Raw genomic sequence first — 17330 nt, 5'->3', positions numbered from 1 at the left:
GGACTTCTCGCTCTTCGCTTCCTTCAACCGCGACCGTGGTGCCTTTGCCAATCATGGTCTCACCGGATGGACATAGTCACCGCGAAGCGGACAATGCTTCAGATTCCGCCACGTCAGCGTCAGAGTATGAGCCTAACTATGCGACTCAATCTCCGTCAAAACGAGGCTCCGGGGCCTCATTCGTGAAAAGATTCTCCTTGAGCAAAGAGACCGCTGATTTTGCGGATGAAGAGCCGATAATGTGGCACATCCAGGATGGCCGTGCTTCGTCTCTTGCTGCGACTCTGAACGATGAGCACGAGCTGGATAATGTTTCCGTGACGGAGTCGTTGGTGGCGCGAACACCCATGGAATATACGGCGGAAGAAGTCATCAACTCACCTGTTAGTCGTGGAGGGCTTTACGTTGGAAACGAGAGGCTCGAGGATGTCAGTAATGGCCCAAAAAGCGAGAAAGAAGACGACGGAACTGGATCAGACCCTGAACCACAGAAGAAGAAGCCATCAATTGCATTGGACGACAGTGGGCGGCAATCGCTCTTAGTTACCACGGAACCTATCCCGGAAGCCACATGGGTGAAAAGTGAAGCGTTGAATACCCCTCCTAGCCCTGAGCATTCTCGGGTTGAAAAGGAGAGCGATGAGGAGGATGGCAAGGAAAATGCAACGGAATCTGAATCATGTCCAGCTGCACAACAGACTTCTTCCCTCGAGCTTTCGAACGATGCCCTTCCGGAGGAATTTTCCCCGGCGGCATTGTCGTACAGGACTGACGAGTGGGCGCGTCACTCGGGCTCCGCCGAACGACCGGAGGTAGATGACATGGCCGAACCAGACTCTCCTGTCGCGATGCTAGTACCTGTCATTGAAGAGCCATCGGGACCCGCAGATAGTCGACGTCCGGTAGTCCAACCTCCGCGATCGAAGCCAAAAAGGACCTCCACCGGGACGAAACTGTATCGAGACAGAAACCTCACAGGATCAACATCGCACACGTCGAATAGATCCCAAGTTGGCACCCTGACGGGAGCGTTACAGTCAACATCCAGAGCCCAAGACAAAAAAGGCATGCGGCGATCGACAACAGATCCCCTCCTCTCTACTCGAAACCTAAACCCTCGCCCATCATCCTCGAGGCTGTCGTACACGCCATCCCCCATCTCCAACAACACCCTTCTCAGTAAACGAGAAAATCTCATCCGGAACAGAGCGGCGTCGCATTCCCTGACCCCAGCAGCATCGTCCACGAATTCGCTATCCCGGAACGACGACGAGGATATGACGCTCGCGCAGCGCAAGCAATTACTCGAACAACAGCGGCAATCAGGGCCATCCTCGTCCCTCCCGCGCCGCCAAAGCGCCTTGGACCTGGCTCCTCAACTCCAAGACTACAACTCGCACCAACGGCGTCGAATGTCGGGGGGCGCTGAGTCGACCAGACGCGAGGTCATGCTCGCGGGGTGGCGCGAATCGCTGCGTCAGGACGGCCGTCTGGGGTCAAACAGTATGGTGGGAGGGCCGAATGTAGCGATGACTCAGCGAATATCGCTGATCCAGGAGAAGAGGGTGAAGGAGGCGGAGCAGCATGAACGAGCGTTGAGGGAGCAGCAGAGGGAGTCGGTGATGGAGAATGTGATGAGGAGTTGGGAGATGTTGGAGGCGCATAGGGAGGCCATGAGGAGGTTGCAGGCGACTGTTAATAAGCGTGTTTGAGACGGGGTTTTGGGATAGGATTAGAGTCTTTCACTCTGCTTTGCATGCAGTTGTATCCTTGGAGGATGTGAGAAGAGGATGGGGATTTCATCATCATAATACCCATTGACATATTCCGTATTTCGACGAACAGAAACGACGCAAGCATCCATACAAACGCCCATCCATCTAATTATAGCACTATACCTCAGTATCTCTTCTTGCAGACATCATCATTCCCGAAATCCCGAATGCTCCAGTCCATGCAAACACGCACCCTCATCTCCACATTTCCAAGTGCATAACGCGCATAAAATTGCGGCAATTATGGTATGACGCAAATGGCGGTGCGCACGGAGGCCCCAAGGAATGTTTTGGAAGTGTGGAAATGTTTTTATTTTAATGCAGGAACGGGATGGGCCCCCCTTTCCGAGGTTTTGGGTTTGGGTGCCATGGGCGCGGTTGAGGCGTTGGGTTGGGGTGTGGGTTGGGGTGTGAATGAGTCGTGAATACTCCGTACCGTGGTTCACATACCATAGTAAAAAGATGGAGGGAATTGGACACGAGGATGATGAGGGTAGAATCTCCTAAACGGGTATATTAAAGAGAAAAGGCAGCAAATCCTGCAGTATAGAAACGTAGTTTATCAAGTTCTCTTGTGTCTGACATTGAGCTGCCTTGTGCACACACGGAAGTGTGAGGGTACCACGATACATGAATGAATCACACAAGTTTATGCGCGGGGAATGTGAATCGCAGTGATCCGAATGAACCCTGCTCTTGGCTCTCCAACCGTGATGACAGTGCACGGGGCGACGAATGACACCTGGGCATGTTCCGGGTGTGGTGAATATCGAAAGCTTCCACTCGGGAGTCAGGCACACGGAACACGGGCGCCGCCATCACATCATGGCACGAGCACGGCACACTCTTCGGAAGCGCAGGGAAGACAAAAAAGAACAAAGAAGAAACGGAATCAATAATAAATGGATGGGACATGCCGCGTCGCGAGTGCGTGGCGTCGTTGTTCGGCCTTGGAAAAACGCCCAACTCCTCACTACGAGGGATTACTGTTATTTCGTCTCCTCTCCCAATCCACAACCCACGCAGTTCGCGTCCCTCACAACGCCCCTCTGTCGCTTGAACAAAACCCGCGCTGCACTCCACACCACTATTGTGAAGGAAAGACTGCCGTGTGGCTGTCTGTCTCGGTCGTGGGTTACGGAGGAGTAGGTTCTTCTCCCAATGCAGGTGTCAGTGCCCAGACCACCTGCGTCGGCTAGTAGAATTGGTAGGGCGACTGCATCTTCAGCCTGCCCCTTAGCAACGACGAGACCTGCACCCCATCCACTACACTTTGACTTTCCTCCACCTCCACCACCACCGCAACAATCGCTCCTTTCACGACGGCGGAGCCGCCAGTGGAGTTGGAAACACTGCGTCCGGTTGCGTTCGCCGCCTCGTCTGCCTCCCGCACGCCCGCCTTCAACGACTCCGCAGCGCCCGACCCGTCCATCTTCTACCCGTCTCCCACCCATCATCCTACCGCCTACTCCCCCTCTACACCTCCCCAGGACCCGCCGCCTGTCCGCTGGAGCCTGACCAACCGCCTCTTCAATCTTAACTTCCGCTCCCTCTACAGCAGCAACACTCCCCGCCGGCCCCCTGCATCCCGCCTGTGGAACCCCGTCAACTCGTCCCCCCGAACACTTGCCCTGCCCTACGTTCCAGTCGAACACCCTCAGCTTTCCGACCCACGGCCGCAGACCCGCGACGAATACCCCCTCCTGACCCTCCCGGAGCAGCGCCGCAGTCGCCAGAGCCCCGTCCCGTCCTCCCTCTTTGTCGAACGTTCCGTGGGAGGAGAAAGCGGCCGTACGAGCATTGGACTTCCGCGCGATCGCCGTTCCCCGATTGACCCTCACCCTGGCCCGTCCAGACCAAACATGTCCATGGCGCACGAGTCCGCGCCTCCAAATGCCCCGCACGATGCAGCTCTACCGGTCTCGGTGTCCCGCACAGGCGATGTGGAAGCTGGCACGAGATCTTTGAAGACGACGCGGGACCGCTCCCACCTACCTGGTTCGCGCCCGCACTCCATGTACTCGCAGCGCACCGGCACCGCAGAAGGCGATCACCACGACGACCACGACGACGCCTCCTCAGAGGTACCTTGGGGTCCAAAACACCCTTGCTTCCCTCACCGGAATCCCCATGTCCCGCTCGATTCGCCGCTGTACCAGACCACTCGCATAATACGCGTGACGCGGGATTGGATGGTGAAGGGAGACTTGGCGCCGACATTTCAGAATCTGTATCCGGAGGTGCTAGATCCTATGATCGAGGAGGATGAGTTCCGGAGGCTGATAGAGCATATCAATACGGTGTTAATTGATGCCTTCAATCCGTTGACGTTCCGCGCCTTTCTGGATGCTTTCATGGGCGCGGCGACGCTCTGGCTATGGGACGATGTTGGTCTGACAAAAGTGAAGCGGAAGCTAGCGGAGCTTGAAAGGTGGATAGAGAATTGGAACAGGGAGCGGGGGGAGAAGGAAGGTGTGAAGATCATTCCGCTCAGGCGCACGGGATATATGACGGTATGTTCCTGAAGTGCTCGTTTGCTATTGCGGAGCTGACTTTTGGATGCAGATCGATATACAAGTTCCCGACCCGGAGCTTCCTGGTCAGCCTGGCGAGTCCCCTCCATCACAAGCGGATGCCGATGGGAGTGCACCGCAGCAACAGCCGCTGCCGGGACAGACGCCCATAACGCCGACTTTCCAAATCACGTCCGGTTCTCCAGTCAGCGCCGAGGCGCGGTCTTGATACCCGTTGCGTCGAATTTTCGACTCTACTAACGTTGTTTGTATTGTCTCTTCCTATTCCCTACATTCTACATTGCGATGAGCATATGCATACGCTTCTCTGGAATAATTTCTAAGCTTGATGAGCCATTACTTTTTTTCTTCCCTTTTCCCGGTTCCTTGTCTCTTGCTTTATAGATGCATAGTTATATGCCTGCTGCGAAGCATTTCCTTGGCTTTTCTTGTACTCGATACCCCGGAGCATAAGTATGTTCAGTTTCCCTTTGGTTTGTTGGGTAGCGTGGTGGAAGTGAGGGGTGGATAGGCGGTGTTGTAGAATCGCGTTGTTGTATGAAGTAGTGGAAATTGACTGTAACGGACGTGTACTACGTTGACTTCCTTTTATAAGGACTGTGTGATTCTATTTGTGCCCATCACGGTGTTCAATATATCGCAGTTGTACCTGAAAGCATTCCATTACCCAATCTAGTTAGTGCCACCCGGCGACCCTGGTCTCCCCGCTGGCGCCAGATCTGCAGAGTTCCCAACCTCCGCTGTGTCTGTGTCTGTCCAAAAGTTACGCCCCGGCGTCAATACTTAGACAGGCTTTCTACTACGTGTGCTTACCTACACGTATACACATATACACGATGCCCTTATGAAGGACTCCAACCTCGCATCCATCCAACTATGCCCAATCATGCATCTGGCTCGCAGCAACGCCGACGCAATTCCCCGTCGCTGGCACAATCTCCGGGATTCTTGGGCGCGGTAGCGAGGTTCTGGCAGAGGAGCTATGCTTCCGACTATGTAGGGTTGGCCGTGTTGGTTGCCGGGTATCTGACGGTATGTATAGACTTGAATTGGTCTGCACTGGCGAAGCAGAGTTTACTTACCTATGGGACAGCTGGTGCTTGTTGTCGAGCCGTTCCATCGCATGTTCGCGCTGGATAACATGAACATCCAATTCCCGCATGCGGAGGTGGAGCGCGTGTCTGTTGGTATGTGGCTCCCTTCCCGGAGCGAGCGAAGTAAACTCTCGCTGACAACACCCAGTCTGGCTGTTCATCTACGCCGGCGCCGTCCCCCTCGCGATCCTCGTCCTCTGGGCCGTCCTCCTCCGCCCCGGCACCCACAAAGCGCACGTCACCATCCTCGGCTGGACCATCTCCCTCCTCCTCACCCTCTTCATCACCGACCTGATCAAAAACACCGTCGGCCGCCCGCGCCCCGACCTCCTCGCCCGCTGCAAACCCGCAAAGGGAACACCCGACCACACCCTCGTAGACTTTACAGTGTGCACGGAACAAAACCACCACGTCTTGCACGATGGATGGCGCAGTTTCCCCTCGGGACACTCTAGCTTCGCTTTCTCGGGGCTCGGATACCTAAGTCTCTGGATTGCAGGACAGTGCCATGTCTTCCGTCCCCGGACAGACTTGGCAAGAGTTCTATTAGCGCTCGCGCCGCTCTTAGTCGCTGCTCTTATCGCGATAAGTCGCTGCGAGGACTACAGGCACGACGTTTATGATGTGACGGTGGGGAGTTTGCTGGGCTGGACAGTGGCGTATGCGACATATAGGCGGTACTATCCGCCGCTTAGGAGTCGGCGTTGCGATGAACCGTATCCAGGGCCGGGGGAGGAGAAGGGGTATGGGAAGGTGAAGGATGAGGAGAGAGGGTTTGATGGGAATGAGTTTGAGCTGGATGATCTGGAGGACGGGGAAGGGAGTCCGGGGGGTGCTGAAAGACGATGGGGGAGCGGGTAAATGTTAAGAGGAGTTATATACTTCAAGACTTTTTCTTCTTCATTTTGGGATACTAGATTCCAACTTTCATGGGCATTATGGTCACAGTATTCGCCATGAAAAGGGGTGCTGACTAAACCTCCCATTATACAAGTAAGGCGGAGGCAACCCGCGGCAGCAAGGTAAGGAATTGGGAAGAGCACACCAGTTTCCTCTTCAATAAGGATTCGAATTCATGGCCAGACAGTGGGTCTGCCCTCTGGTGATTTGCAATTGTGTGAGCATGATGTGATCTCAACGGCCCCGGAACGCGGGCTTTCCGCTGTACCGTACGCTTCGGATATTCCGTTTTACGTTATACGTTATACGATGTACGCGTATGGCGGAACGGAGACGCGGCCCGTTGATTGGCTGGGTACCTGAGTGGGTGGGCGGAGAAATTTGGCATCTATGCCCCTTCCGGGAGCCGCGCCGCTAAGTCTAGCAACAATTTATGGCGGCGTACAAGAACATGGCATTCCCCTCTCCCCTCCCGTCTCTCGCCAGCTTTTGTCCCCTTTTCATCTGGTCCTCCTGCACCACGATTCTGCTCCGACCCTTTGCCGAATCCCGCTCCTGAAAGATAGACGGGCCAGGGCGCATCCACCATGGACATCGTACTCGAGGCCTTCGATACGTTCCTGTTCGACCCGATATATGCGACACTGCATCCAGCGAAAGCGCCAGCATTCTCGCCCAATGCCACCGTCTCAAGTTTAAGAGAAACCCCTACGGGCTTTGTGCCCTCATCATGGCAGTACCACCCAGCCAGCGATTACATATCCTTTACGCCGAGAAAATACGCATACATGAGCGCCTGGCCACGGGACGACTGGCGGCGGCAGCTATTGTCCCTCTTCCTGATAACATGGTTCGTCGCATTCCTTGGTTCTTACGTCTTCAATCTTCCTAACGGCTCCCACAGGATCTTCGGTCTCGTCATCTACTACGTCTTCGCCTCCCTCTCCTACTTCCTCGTCTTTGACAAGGCCACCTTCAACCACCCCAAATACCTCAAGAACCAGATCCGCCTCGAGATGATCCAGACCAATAAAGCCCTCCCCGTCATGGCCATGGGCACCGCACCCATCTTCCTCCTCGAAGTCCGCGGCTACACGAAGCTGTACGACCGCCTCGAAGACGCGCCCAACATGTGGTACAACGTCCTGCAATTCCCGCTCTTCCTCCTCTTCACCGACTTCTGCATCTACTGGATCCACCGCTACCTGCACCACCCGCTCATCTACAAGCACCTGCACAAGCCGCACCACAAGTGGATCATGCCCACGCCATATGCGTCGCACGCCTTCCACCCCATGGACGGCTACGCCCAGGGCCTGCCCTACCACATCTTCCCCTTCCTCTTCCCGCTCCAAAAATGCGCCTACGTCTTCCTCTTCATCTTCATCAACATCTGGACCGTCCTCATCCACGACGGCGAGTACTACGCCGACAACCCCATCATCAACGGCGCCGCCTGCCACACCATGCACCACCTGTACTTCAACTTCAACTACGGCCAGTTCACGACGCTGTGGGACCGCCTCGGCGGCAGCTACCGGAAGCCCAACGACGAGCTGTTCCGGAAGGAGGTGAAGATGAGCAAGCAGGAGTGGAAGAAGCAGACGATTGAGTTTGAGAAGGTGCTCAAGGAGGTTGAGGGTGAGGATGATCGGGTGTATGAGCCGGGGGAGGAGAAGAAGGTGCAGTAGAGACGTCTTGCATTGGAGTTGGGTGATGAGTTATGTTTTGCGATTTAACGAATTGGGAGCTTTTTGCATGGGACCGGGTGGATAATTGGAAAAGGAAGAGTCCTTTGTAATGAAGCTGGAAGGTGTAATGGTGGATGATGAGGATGGAGGAGGAAGAGTCGCAGACGTATGCTCGGCTTGTCGGCGAGGGCTTTGTTTACTTTAACTGTACATAATTGATGCATTCATTGTTCTCGACTCGTCGGATTCCCTCTGTGGAATTCCCTCTGATGGCCCTTTCTCTGGTATTCCTCGGCTCTTCAATATCCATGATCGTGTTTTTTACCTCGTCCGAGTAAGGTATGATGGAAATGGAGCGCGTCTATCCTGTCTTGCTTTATCCTGTATCGACCGAACCCTCCACCTTGACTTCGAATCGAGGTGCCCGTGATCGCCACATTCACATTCATATCCAGCACCACACAGCACAGCCACGACGTAGACCACAGTATTCCACGCACCTGTCCACCCTCAACCCTCACCCTCAACCCTCAGCACCCGACCCTCAAAACCCTTGCAAAACCCACACCTATCCTACCCTACCCTCCTCTACCCTAGTCATACGGAGTACCCATCGCATACACAGTACACCAGTGATCGACGTCCCCCCGTCCCTTCTACCCCCTGGACACACTCACACAGCCACACCACGCGCAAGTCTACAAGTGCATGCATCACTCCTCCGCCTCCGCCTCTGTTTCATCCTCATCCTCCCCCTCCGTCTCAGATTACCTCCTCCTCACCACCCTCCCCTTCCTCCTCGCCGCCGCAATCTCCGCCTGTTTCGCCTACTCGCGTACTCGAGCGTGGGAGACGCGTCAGCAGCGACGGCGGCGGGGGCGTCTTGCTTCGTCTTCCTCCGCCTCAGAAAAATTTAATAGCGAAGATGCTGGAGAAGAAGAAGAAAAAGAAGAAGAAGAAGAAGAGGAGGAAGAGGAGAAAGAGGAGGAGGAGGATAAGGAGGAGGAAGGAAAGCAAGATGATGGGTCAGTGAGCTTTTGGCGGAAGTTTAGCGGGGAGATGTGGGTGCTGTGGTTTGGGGGTGGGAAGGAGGTTGCGAGGGTTCAGAGGGAGGGGTGGAGGAGGGTGGGGATGAGGTTGGGGAGGAGGTTGGGGGTGAGTGTTGGGAGGAGAATTGGGACGGGGAGGAGGAGGGGAGGCGAAGGGGGGAGCGAGGTTGTTTAGATTCTGGTCAAGGGAATTGGTCTAGTGGTAGGTATTTCTAAGGGGAGTTGATGGTGGGTTTTGTTGCGGTGCTGGGTTGGTGTGATGGTCCTCGGATGGCAAACATTTCCCTTCCCGTCACTACAAGTACTCTAGACATGCTAGAGAGGCCCTGCTTTATCCCATTCTATCCATATGCGAGGTCCAGCACCAATCCACTGCCATCCGTGCCAGAGATGAGATGAACATCACCCCCCTTCCCGTTCCCGTCTACTATACATAGCCCCCAGAGGCAACGGAATTCACCGTCCATCCATTCTCATATACCACAAGGCCATTCGAATAAGACTGTATTAAGAAGCGTAGCCTGCCTTGGTGCTCGTCCTCGTACACCGTGTTTTTACCAGCAGCGAGCTTTTCCTTCCCGTTACTCGTCTGAAATGCTAGACTTGGGGTGATATTCTATTTATGTGCCGGTCCAGCACTAGCCCACTGCCATTTGTTCTAGAGATGAGACGACCGTTCCCCCTTCCCTTCCCCTCACATAACTCCCAAAAGCAATGAAGCCCATCATCCCTCCATCCTCATATACCACCCGCCCACGCCCCATTCGTATAAGACCGTATCAAATTCAGACTAAACTCCAACGGTTTCGACGCCAGCTGCGAGTGCCTCTGGACATGCGCCAGCGCGGACTGAGAAACAACCAAGCGCTCCGCCATACTCAGGCGAGGAACGGGTATATCCGGTCTGCCAGGATAGCCAGCAGGTAAATCGGACATCAAGCACGCCATCAAGAGACGCAGGCTGACGAGCACAGTGTTGGAGATGGAATCCAACACCGCCATCAGAATGTCGTCGTATCGGCGCTGAGACGCATTCTGCGCTTCGTTCGGTATCGAGGGATCAGACGATATGAGCGGCAGAAGGTTCTCATGGTACCACGCTTCTATAGCGTCGTGCATGGTAGTTGCTTGATGGAGGAGTTGTAAACGAGATTCGGGCCCCTCTCTCTCCTCGTCTCGCAGCCTAGTTCCCTGGAAAAGGATTTCGGGGACGTCGACGAATAAGTCGCAGGCTGCTGACCGTAGGGAGAAGCTGGCTCGTTCTGTAGGAAAGGTCGGCGTGTCGGAGAATACCTGCCGCCATTCGGGTTGGGAGAGGAAGCAGTGTTGGCTGTCGTTCATGTCGTGGCATATCTATCTACATTAGTCGGGGTCTTGGAAATGGGACTCTGAACTCACAAAATATGCTCGTTGTGAATCGAGCATGGAATGCTCAAAGGGACTTGTAAATCGGTCGGGCCCACAGTTCTGAATCAACAGCTTTGTACCCCTGGTGAGATTGGCCCAGCGTCCGTTGTCTGCGTTCAACGCAAGCTAAAATGGATACGTCAGAACCTGCTTCCCGCTGTCCAAACTCCGTTGTCTACAATCTACTTACCTCGCACATCTGCAAGATGATGGACGCGCATATCGTCTCCGACTCGTACTGGGTCCGGGCATCATCCAAGCAAGTTGCAAGTGCCTTCAAGCCTCCCACATACAAGGCCACAGCTTTGGAATCGGTGTTGCGCTTCATCGCAACGTCCAGCCAGATATGGCAGAGGCACGCCACCGAGGCATCCAGCGCTGGATTTCTACCCAAACGTCTAGGTAACTCCTCATAGAACGAGCCCTGAGCAACGAGCGGCACCGCTATTCTAGCCGTACAATCATGCAGAAGGGACCCAAGGAGATACGCGGTTCTCTCGTGGCCTGATGGTCCGAAGATGCATATCCCCGGTTGAAAGTAATGCTGGAATCCATTATCTTTGGACAAATCGGCAACGGCATATGGGTCCTTTTCCACAGACCACCAGGTAACAGCTACTGCACCAGTTCTCCTCCTCTTGGAGCCGTGGAGATGTGGCTTATACATCGAAGCAAGGCGTTCGTTCTGCGGCACGAATTTCCAGTTTTTGGCGTACCCGGGACATGGGAATTTAGCGGAGACGCAGGCCTTGCATTCGGGATATTCCTCTCCGCACTGGTCAGATGGGTTAGCCCTTTTCAGCTCAGTTCTTGATACACTGACGAGCTCGAACAACTTCTATTTTGATAGAGGAGAGCGCGTAAGCTAGACTACTCACCTTTTTCTTCCGGATTCGGCAAGTGTCGCAACCGGTTCTGCGGGGCGTTCCGACCATTGTGATGGGTAACAGGGGAGCTCAAAAAAAGGAGAATTGTCGCAGGCGCAAAATCGGAAAGAAGGGCTAGCTCCTCAAGGAGCCATATGGAGTCCGGAATGCGGGTTTCGTTGGTAACCGGCGAAGATGAGTAGGGGTTGGATTAGTCACTAACCCCGTGCCTGACGAGCGAAATGGTGAGATGTTGCGCGACAGTCAATCGTCGTCTTTACCTTAAGTATCCCCTTTTAAACGCTTAGGTGAGAATCAATGTAAAAAGACCGTGCCACTGGGACCTTGCAGGATGATGTTTTAGCTTTCAGATCACCGCCAGATCCTCCTGGGATGAAAGTCTCCGATTGGCTGGCGCGCAACATCTTTCCTCTTTCAATAGCACCCCTGTCTATGTCTACCCTAACAGGACGCTGTGATAGTCGGAGTCTAAGCCATCCAACACCGACAACCACGACATCAAATGCTTGGGTTCGGAATTGGGCGGTCAAGAGAATCACAATTGGCGGACGGTCACTCCCTTGTATTATGGGAGACACGCAAGTTCGACATCAAGACAAAGAGAATACTGCATAGGGTAGTCTCATATAATAAACCACGTAAACGAACCGTGAGTTGTATCCCTGCGTACACTCGTTTGAGGCGTCGCAGGAGTGCGGTTTGTATGAGATTACGCGGTAGTCGATTGGAAAATAGTATGGGCGAAAAGACGGGTTTCCTTTGAAATGTCTTCTTTAACGGAATATGGTTTTCTTTTAGTAGAAACACTCTTCCTTTCGCTGAGAATGATGCCTTTCTTTGAGATTGTCAAAGATATCTAGCGGTGTGGTTGCATTTATAAATAGTGCTCTCTATAATCTCCTAATTCATGTTTCACTTCAGAAGCGTGGACGTTCCCGTTCCTTACCAAGCCTCAAGCCCCACACAAGAAGCGAAGAGCAATGAATGTCCCATAAGGAATTTCTAATCGAATCGGAATCCCGAACCCTGCCTCAGGCTCCATCTAAGCAGTACAGTTCTAGCCCTGGACATACTTTACCAACTCGCCATGCTCCGACGGGGAGGATCTAGTTCTACTTAAATTTATTTCCTAATAGAGACGGGAGTTATCATGGTGATTAGTTTGACTTTAATTGGACAGGGCGCAGGATGCAACTTTGCTCCGCCCGCCATCTTGTCGTCAGCTAGGTGCGTCATCGCGCCCAATGCAACCATTTTGGGTGAGTTTCAAAACACTTCACCAAAATTTGACGGGCACGGATTCTAGAAGCTAGGACGATGATTAGGAAGAGCACCAAAGACAAAAGATGGTCGGATCCATATAAAGACTGAAGAGCTGCACCATCGAACCCGCAGAGCAGAATCCAGAAATCCACCGTCCAAAACCAGCAAATCAAAGTATCGACAACTGAGGAACCCAAAGACGGCCAGCCAACAACATGGCAGCATCAGTTGCCCTTGAGCTCACACAAAGCCTCCTCACCAACGGAGCTCGAGCTGCCGCAATCCTCCTTCTCCAAGCATGTTACTGGGTGGCCATTCCGCAGCTCTCAAAAGACATACCCGGCGAGCCTCCGAGCATGCATGGCGGCGACCACGACGTCTCGCTCCTTCTGTACCGCAGCAACGCAAAGACGCACCAGCTCGAAGAGTTCCAACAGCTCAGTGTGCCCGGCGGCGAGGATGCGGAGTTCTTCACTGTGGAAGATCGCGTCTTTCTTGCGACTGCGAGTGTAGGATCCGGGAAGGGTGAGAGCGCCAGTTTCGACGTCGAATCTTGCATCTTCGAGTGGAACGGCCAGCAGATGGAGAAGTTTCAATGCATGCCCACTTCCGGGGCGAAGCAATGGCGTGGTTTTGAAGTCGCAGGGCGCCACTTCCTTGCTCTAGCTCAGGGTCTCGAAGATATTCCCGGGGTAGACGTACCAAAGAGGAACTCGACCATCTACGAGTGGGATGGTGATAGGTTCCAGCCATTTCAAGTCCTCTCATCCCAGCTCGGATACAATTGGCTCAGGTTTTCCATCGACGACCGCGAATTCCTAGCTTATGCCGACCATGTCGAGCCGTCCCGTGTGATGGAATGGGATGGAGAGAGATTCGTCAATTTCCAGGCCCTCAATGGCGGGGGTGGTCGAGCTTTCAGCTTTTATCAACGCAACCATCAAACATATCTGGCCTTTGCACGCATTGATTCCGATAGCGTGGTTTACCAGTGGGACGGAAATCGCTTTCGAGAATTCCAGACTCTCCCTGGGACAGGCGGAAGAGAACTTACTACGATCGACGACGGAACCTCCTTGTACCTCGCCCGAGTCAACTTCATCCGTGGGGATCGCCAAAACGCTGTAACCGCCCTCAATTCAACCATCTACCGTATCGACGATGATGGCAGTGTTCACAGCGCAGTCGAGTTTCCTACATTTGGCGGCACCGATATCAAAACTCTCAAGAACAAGGGCGAAACGCACCTGATTGTAACGAACAGTCTTACCCAGGACATACGCTTCCGACAGGATTCTCATGTGTATCGCTTTGTTTCCGGTAAAACCCCAACTAAGAAGAAGAATGAGACTATCTCAGGCAAAGGCCCAACCAAGAAGAAGCATGAGACTATCTCAAATCAGCACCCACGGATGGCCAGACGGCAGGTAGATCAGAACCCAGCATTTCTCTCCCTATTCTCAGCATACACCGGTGGGCCAAACAGTCTCGGATACAAGTACAGGACCGCCATCACAGAGACCCAGGCATCCAACCCAATGATAGTTTGCACCGCCACATACATTGCAATCTATCCAGGGAACGGACAAGAACCCAGCATGCTGCCCTTCAGAGTGCTAACCAAAGGATTCATCGAACTGACCGCCATATCCCACATCGGACCGGCCATCGCCACGCTGGCCCAGATGAAGGCCCACAACAAAGACTGGAAGACGCATGCCCAGGAGCTTTTGGATGCCACGCGCGCGGTCAAGGGCGCGAATTCCGAGAGCTTCTGGAAAGATTTCGTCGCAGGCGAAGCCTTCGTCGGCCGTGAAGCGAGCATAGCTGCCATGACCAACTACGCGTGCGACATGACGATCCATTTCCTGGAAACCGTCCTCGCCGATCCTGACAAATTGACGGCTCGTTTCGTGCAAGACACGTTCCTGGAAGTGGGTGACAAGAAACCGGATGCAGACAGTGCCGCATGTGAGACGCCCCTCCCGGGATGGAACGGTACGATATCGTACAACAAGATCATGATCGCGACTTTCTTCCTGAACGGGCTCGACTCGGCGTACCGAATGCAAAATTGGTTCAAACAGTTCAATATCGATTGGAAGAACGCGCAGGTCCTTATCACAGGTCAAGTAGGCCGGCCGAGCGCCGGAGTGACGTTCAGCACGAACAGCATCGTGGGCGTCCTCACGCAATCCTTCCCCGAGTTCCCGCTCGAAAGACTCTACATCGCGCCGCATGGACCCGCACCCGAGTTCCAGAACGGAACTGCCGATTCCCTCCGCCCGTACGAATCCCAATTCAGGGAACTATGGAGCTCCCTGCTGGCGTACGCGGAGCTCGGTGCAGAGATGTTCGTGGGTTACCCAGCCTTCAAGATCCAGGAGAACATTCATCCAGTCATCAACTCCAGCACTACAGCTGTGAGCGAGCTGCCGAAGATCACGGCGCCTGATGACTGGTTCTCGATGATTACGAGGTTGCGAGTTACGCTCGAGGATGCGCGCCAGACGCTGTCGGCGTGCGTTACAGACTATGCTGCTCAACAGCTGTACGAGAACGGCTTTGACTTGGCCAAGGTAACTGTCACTGGATTGGACGGCTATGACTACGTGTCGGGAAGGGCCATGACCTAGGCCTCGAATAGGAGAGAGAGAAGGTTCTTACTACATTGTATTTCACTATTTGTCGTTTCTAAAATCTCACCCACACAATTTTCTTATCCCATTGTTCCATAGAAAACCGTACCTAGGGAACACGGCGCTAGTCTGGTTATTACTTCTAATCCACTTGTTCTATTTGTACAACTTCGTTCAATCCTAACGGAGATGTTCAGATACGCATGCATGCGAGGCCGTGGATTTGTTGCGTATAGGCAGGCTTGCACTTGGACTCGTAAATATGTCTCTATCCTTCTGGGTTCCAGGCCGGTTTGTCGAAGACGGACATCTTTCGAGTAGTATCCTGGACAGACTTCTACACTAGAACCGGGATTGCGCCAGAGATCAGCATCCCTGAATCTATCCACCCCGTAACAATTTTCGGTGTCGAGGTCGACCAAAATGTAGAGGTACATCTTGCCACCTTCCTTGACTTCGATTCGTCTACCTGTGTAGATAGCCATGGCTATGGCGTTGGCTCCATGATATATATATCCGCATTTGTGTCCGGGTCTGTACAGAAACTCGAACATCAGTGAGGTAGCAGATGCTGGGTATGGGAGTCCTGTGAATGAGAAGAAGTTGGTTGCCAACGAGTGGTTGCTAAACAAGAAGTTTCTTGCTGAACACGCGAGAGCAAATTCACGGGTACATAGTTGCATTTTGGGAATGAAACACAGAGATGTGAATTTCCCCGTGATTTTCGACCAAGTGCGTGATGCAGCGGCCAAAGTAAGGGACTCTGCAGTCGGGGGTTAGTATACGGTTGTGTCCCTTCTACAGACCCCTCGATACCATGGACTGCTGAATTACAAGTAATGAGCGTCACAGTTACACAGTACGAAATACGTCGTACACGGCCATACATCTGGGACGCTCTGCCTCATGGATTTTCAGGAGGAGAAAGCAACAGGACAAGGAATTCGTGAAGCCAATGGCACAGTGCAGGTATCTTCCCGCCGACACTCATCTCACGCATGGGAGGCAGACTTCACACTGCAGTGCCAATAAACCCACCGCCGAACCATGAAGATTTCGTTCCGAAGCCGGCGAGCATCGACATAGATGTATTGAGGGTGCTTAATCACGGTTTCACAAAACCCCTTACAGGATGCAGAATCTGCGGCTGCACATGCACATGCAATGTATCGCCCGAACGCACACGCATACGCCGTTCACTACACAGTACTGTTACTCTAGATACCTGCGCTGAAGCCAGTATAGTGGCACCAACGTCATGCTCTCGTCACCGACATCTCCCACGCTCCAGCACCTGCTGTGTAGATAGTGAGTGTGCTCTTGAAGTGAAAACAACAGGCGATCCTTTACCGGAAAGAAGAAGCTTCAGACATCCCAATCGCACCCCCACGGGCAGCCAGCATCGCAGATATCACAGCATCCTCACTGGGTATCTAGATAATACTGTGTATAGTACGTACTAGTGGACTATAGCACATCACTACCGGCACACCGGCTTCTGGTCCCGCGTCCCATCCAAGGGCATCAAAGTCTCATCATTCCTGCAGGGCGTTCTCAAACCGGACTGGGCCCTGGCTGCGTTGAATGTGCCTCGGAGCAAATGTTGCGTCGCGCATCATCCAGCGAGCTGGAACGATTTCCAGTATGCATGGGGGTGGAAAGGGGGGTGTGCAAAGTGCCGGGTGCTTGGGTTGTTCATCATTGTTGGGTCGAGACTTGGAAATCTGGACCTGCTGGTGCCGCTGACCTAGGTAGATGCTACTGCTAGGCTCCAAGGGGTCGCGGGTGCATGAGTGTCGAGGGGAGGGTGATGGGGAAACGTGAAAGGAGGAGGGGATATCATTCGATGGAGCGCGTACGGGAGTATATGCACAGGGTATCACATTCGGGTGAGGGTGCAGTAGTGGGGGACACGGGGGGACGCGTAGGAAGAGGTTCATTGGGGCAGAGAGAAACGTGAGGTCGCCGTTGAGACGTCTTGGTATCGAGAGCGAGTGTCGAAGAGAAAACAGGTCACCAGGAGTGAGGAGGGGCTTGCCTAGCAATTTTGCAGGGCGCCACACGCTGCCCTTCTCGGAGCTGCGTGCATAG

At 53.7% G+C, this 17330-nt stretch overlaps 7 protein-coding genes across 7 annotated transcripts; 6 read left to right on the top strand and 1 right to left on the bottom strand.

The window, feature by feature from the left end:
- Positions 1 to 2677: 2677 nt before the first annotated feature.
- Positions 2678 to 4883, top strand: EI97DRAFT_503223 (uncharacterized protein; the record flags this gene model as incomplete). The annotated part of the gene is made up of 3 exons (XM_033802775.1): positions 2678 to 2920; positions 3107 to 4288; positions 4341 to 4883. The coding sequence occupies 3 exons, from the start codon at positions 2678 to 2680 to the stop codon at positions 4515 to 4517; spliced, it is 1602 nt and encodes a 533-aa protein (XP_033651375.1). The 3' UTR covers positions 4518 to 4883.
- Positions 4884 to 5221: 338 nt separating this feature from the next.
- On the top strand, positions 5222 to 6222 carry EI97DRAFT_349379 (PAP2-domain-containing protein; the record flags this gene model as incomplete). The annotated part of the gene is made up of 3 exons (XM_033794821.1): positions 5222 to 5341; positions 5403 to 5496; positions 5552 to 6222. Coding segments are annotated over 3 exons (885 nt in total), but the record flags the coding sequence as incomplete, so codon positions are not given.
- A 505-nt stretch (positions 6223 to 6727) lies between these two features.
- EI97DRAFT_423641 (uncharacterized protein) lies at positions 6728 to 8327 on the top strand. The gene is made up of 2 exons (XM_033797119.1): positions 6728 to 7153; positions 7208 to 8327. The coding sequence occupies exons 1-2, from the start codon at positions 6891 to 6893 to the stop codon at positions 7992 to 7994; spliced, it is 1050 nt and encodes a 349-aa protein (XP_033651373.1). The 5' UTR covers positions 6728 to 6890; the 3' UTR covers positions 7995 to 8327.
- On the top strand, positions 8107 to 9096 carry EI97DRAFT_145771 (uncharacterized protein). Its single transcript, XM_033793232.1, has one exon. It carries the CDS (start codon positions 8336 to 8338, stop codon positions 8909 to 8911), a length of 576 nt encoding a protein of 191 aa, XP_033651372.1. The 5' UTR covers positions 8107 to 8335; the 3' UTR covers positions 8912 to 9096.
- Positions 9097 to 9378: 282 nt separating this feature from the next.
- EI97DRAFT_469313 (uncharacterized protein) lies at positions 9379 to 11648 on the bottom strand. The gene is made up of 4 exons (XM_033801708.1): positions 11329 to 11648; positions 10641 to 11225; positions 10442 to 10576; positions 9379 to 10396 (listed from the first exon to the last, which is right to left on the bottom strand). The coding sequence occupies exons 1-4, from the start codon at positions 11383 to 11385 to the stop codon at positions 9782 to 9784; spliced, it is 1392 nt and encodes a 463-aa protein (XP_033651371.1). The 5' UTR covers positions 11386 to 11648; the 3' UTR covers positions 9379 to 9781.
- A 1167-nt stretch (positions 11649 to 12815) lies between these two features.
- EI97DRAFT_382814 (uncharacterized protein) lies at positions 12816 to 13913 on the top strand (the record flags this gene model as incomplete). Its single annotated transcript, XM_033795876.1, has 1 exon — positions 12816 to 13913. A coding segment is annotated over one exon (1098 nt), but the record flags the coding sequence as incomplete, so codon positions are not given.
- A 99-nt stretch (positions 13914 to 14012) lies between these two features.
- EI97DRAFT_479940 (uncharacterized protein) lies at positions 14013 to 15236 on the top strand (the record flags this gene model as incomplete). The annotated part of the gene is made up of 2 exons (XM_033802015.1): positions 14013 to 14534; positions 14577 to 15236. The coding sequence occupies 2 exons, from the start codon at positions 14013 to 14015 to the stop codon at positions 15234 to 15236; spliced, it is 1182 nt and encodes a 393-aa protein (XP_033651369.1).
- Positions 15237 to 17330: the final 2094 nt, after the last annotated feature.

This window comes from Westerdykella ornata, assembly GCF_010094085.1.
Source record: "Westerdykella ornata strain CBS 379.55 unplaced genomic scaffold EI97scaffold_24, whole genome shotgun sequence".
Taxonomy (NCBI): domain Eukaryota; kingdom Fungi; phylum Ascomycota; class Dothideomycetes; order Pleosporales; family Sporormiaceae; genus Westerdykella; species Westerdykella ornata.
The sequence above is the reverse complement of the archived record's forward strand: the minus strand, read 5'-3'. Positions and strand labels throughout refer to the sequence as shown.

What these genes read in the sequence shown, in the direction of transcription:
- EI97DRAFT_423641 (XM_033797119.1), top strand. Translation starts at nt 6,891, where the DNA reads ATGGACATCGTACTCGAGGCCTTCGATACGTTCCTGTTCGACCCGATA. An exon ending in TCCCTCTTCCTGATAACATG is followed by an intron (nt 7,154 to 7,207) that starts GTTCGTCGCATT and finishes CGGCTCCCACAG; the next exon opens with GATCTTCGGTCTCGTCATCT.
- EI97DRAFT_145771 (XM_033793232.1), top strand. Translation starts at nt 8,336, where the DNA reads ATGATGGAAATGGAGCGCGTCTATCCTGTCTTGCTTTATCCTGTATCG.
- EI97DRAFT_469313 (XM_033801708.1), bottom strand. Translation starts at nt 11,385, where the DNA reads ATGGTCGGAACGCCCCGCAGAACCGGTTGCGACACTTGCCGAATCCGG. An exon ending in GCCGAATCCGGAAGAAAAAG is followed by an intron (nt 11,226 to 11,328) that starts GTGAGTAGTCTA and finishes CCATCTGACCAG; the next exon opens with TGCGGAGAGGAATATCCCGA. An exon ending in TCATCTTGCAGATGTGCGAG is followed by an intron (nt 10,577 to 10,640) that starts GTAAGTAGATTG and finishes TATCCATTTTAG; the next exon opens with CTTGCGTTGAACGCAGACAA.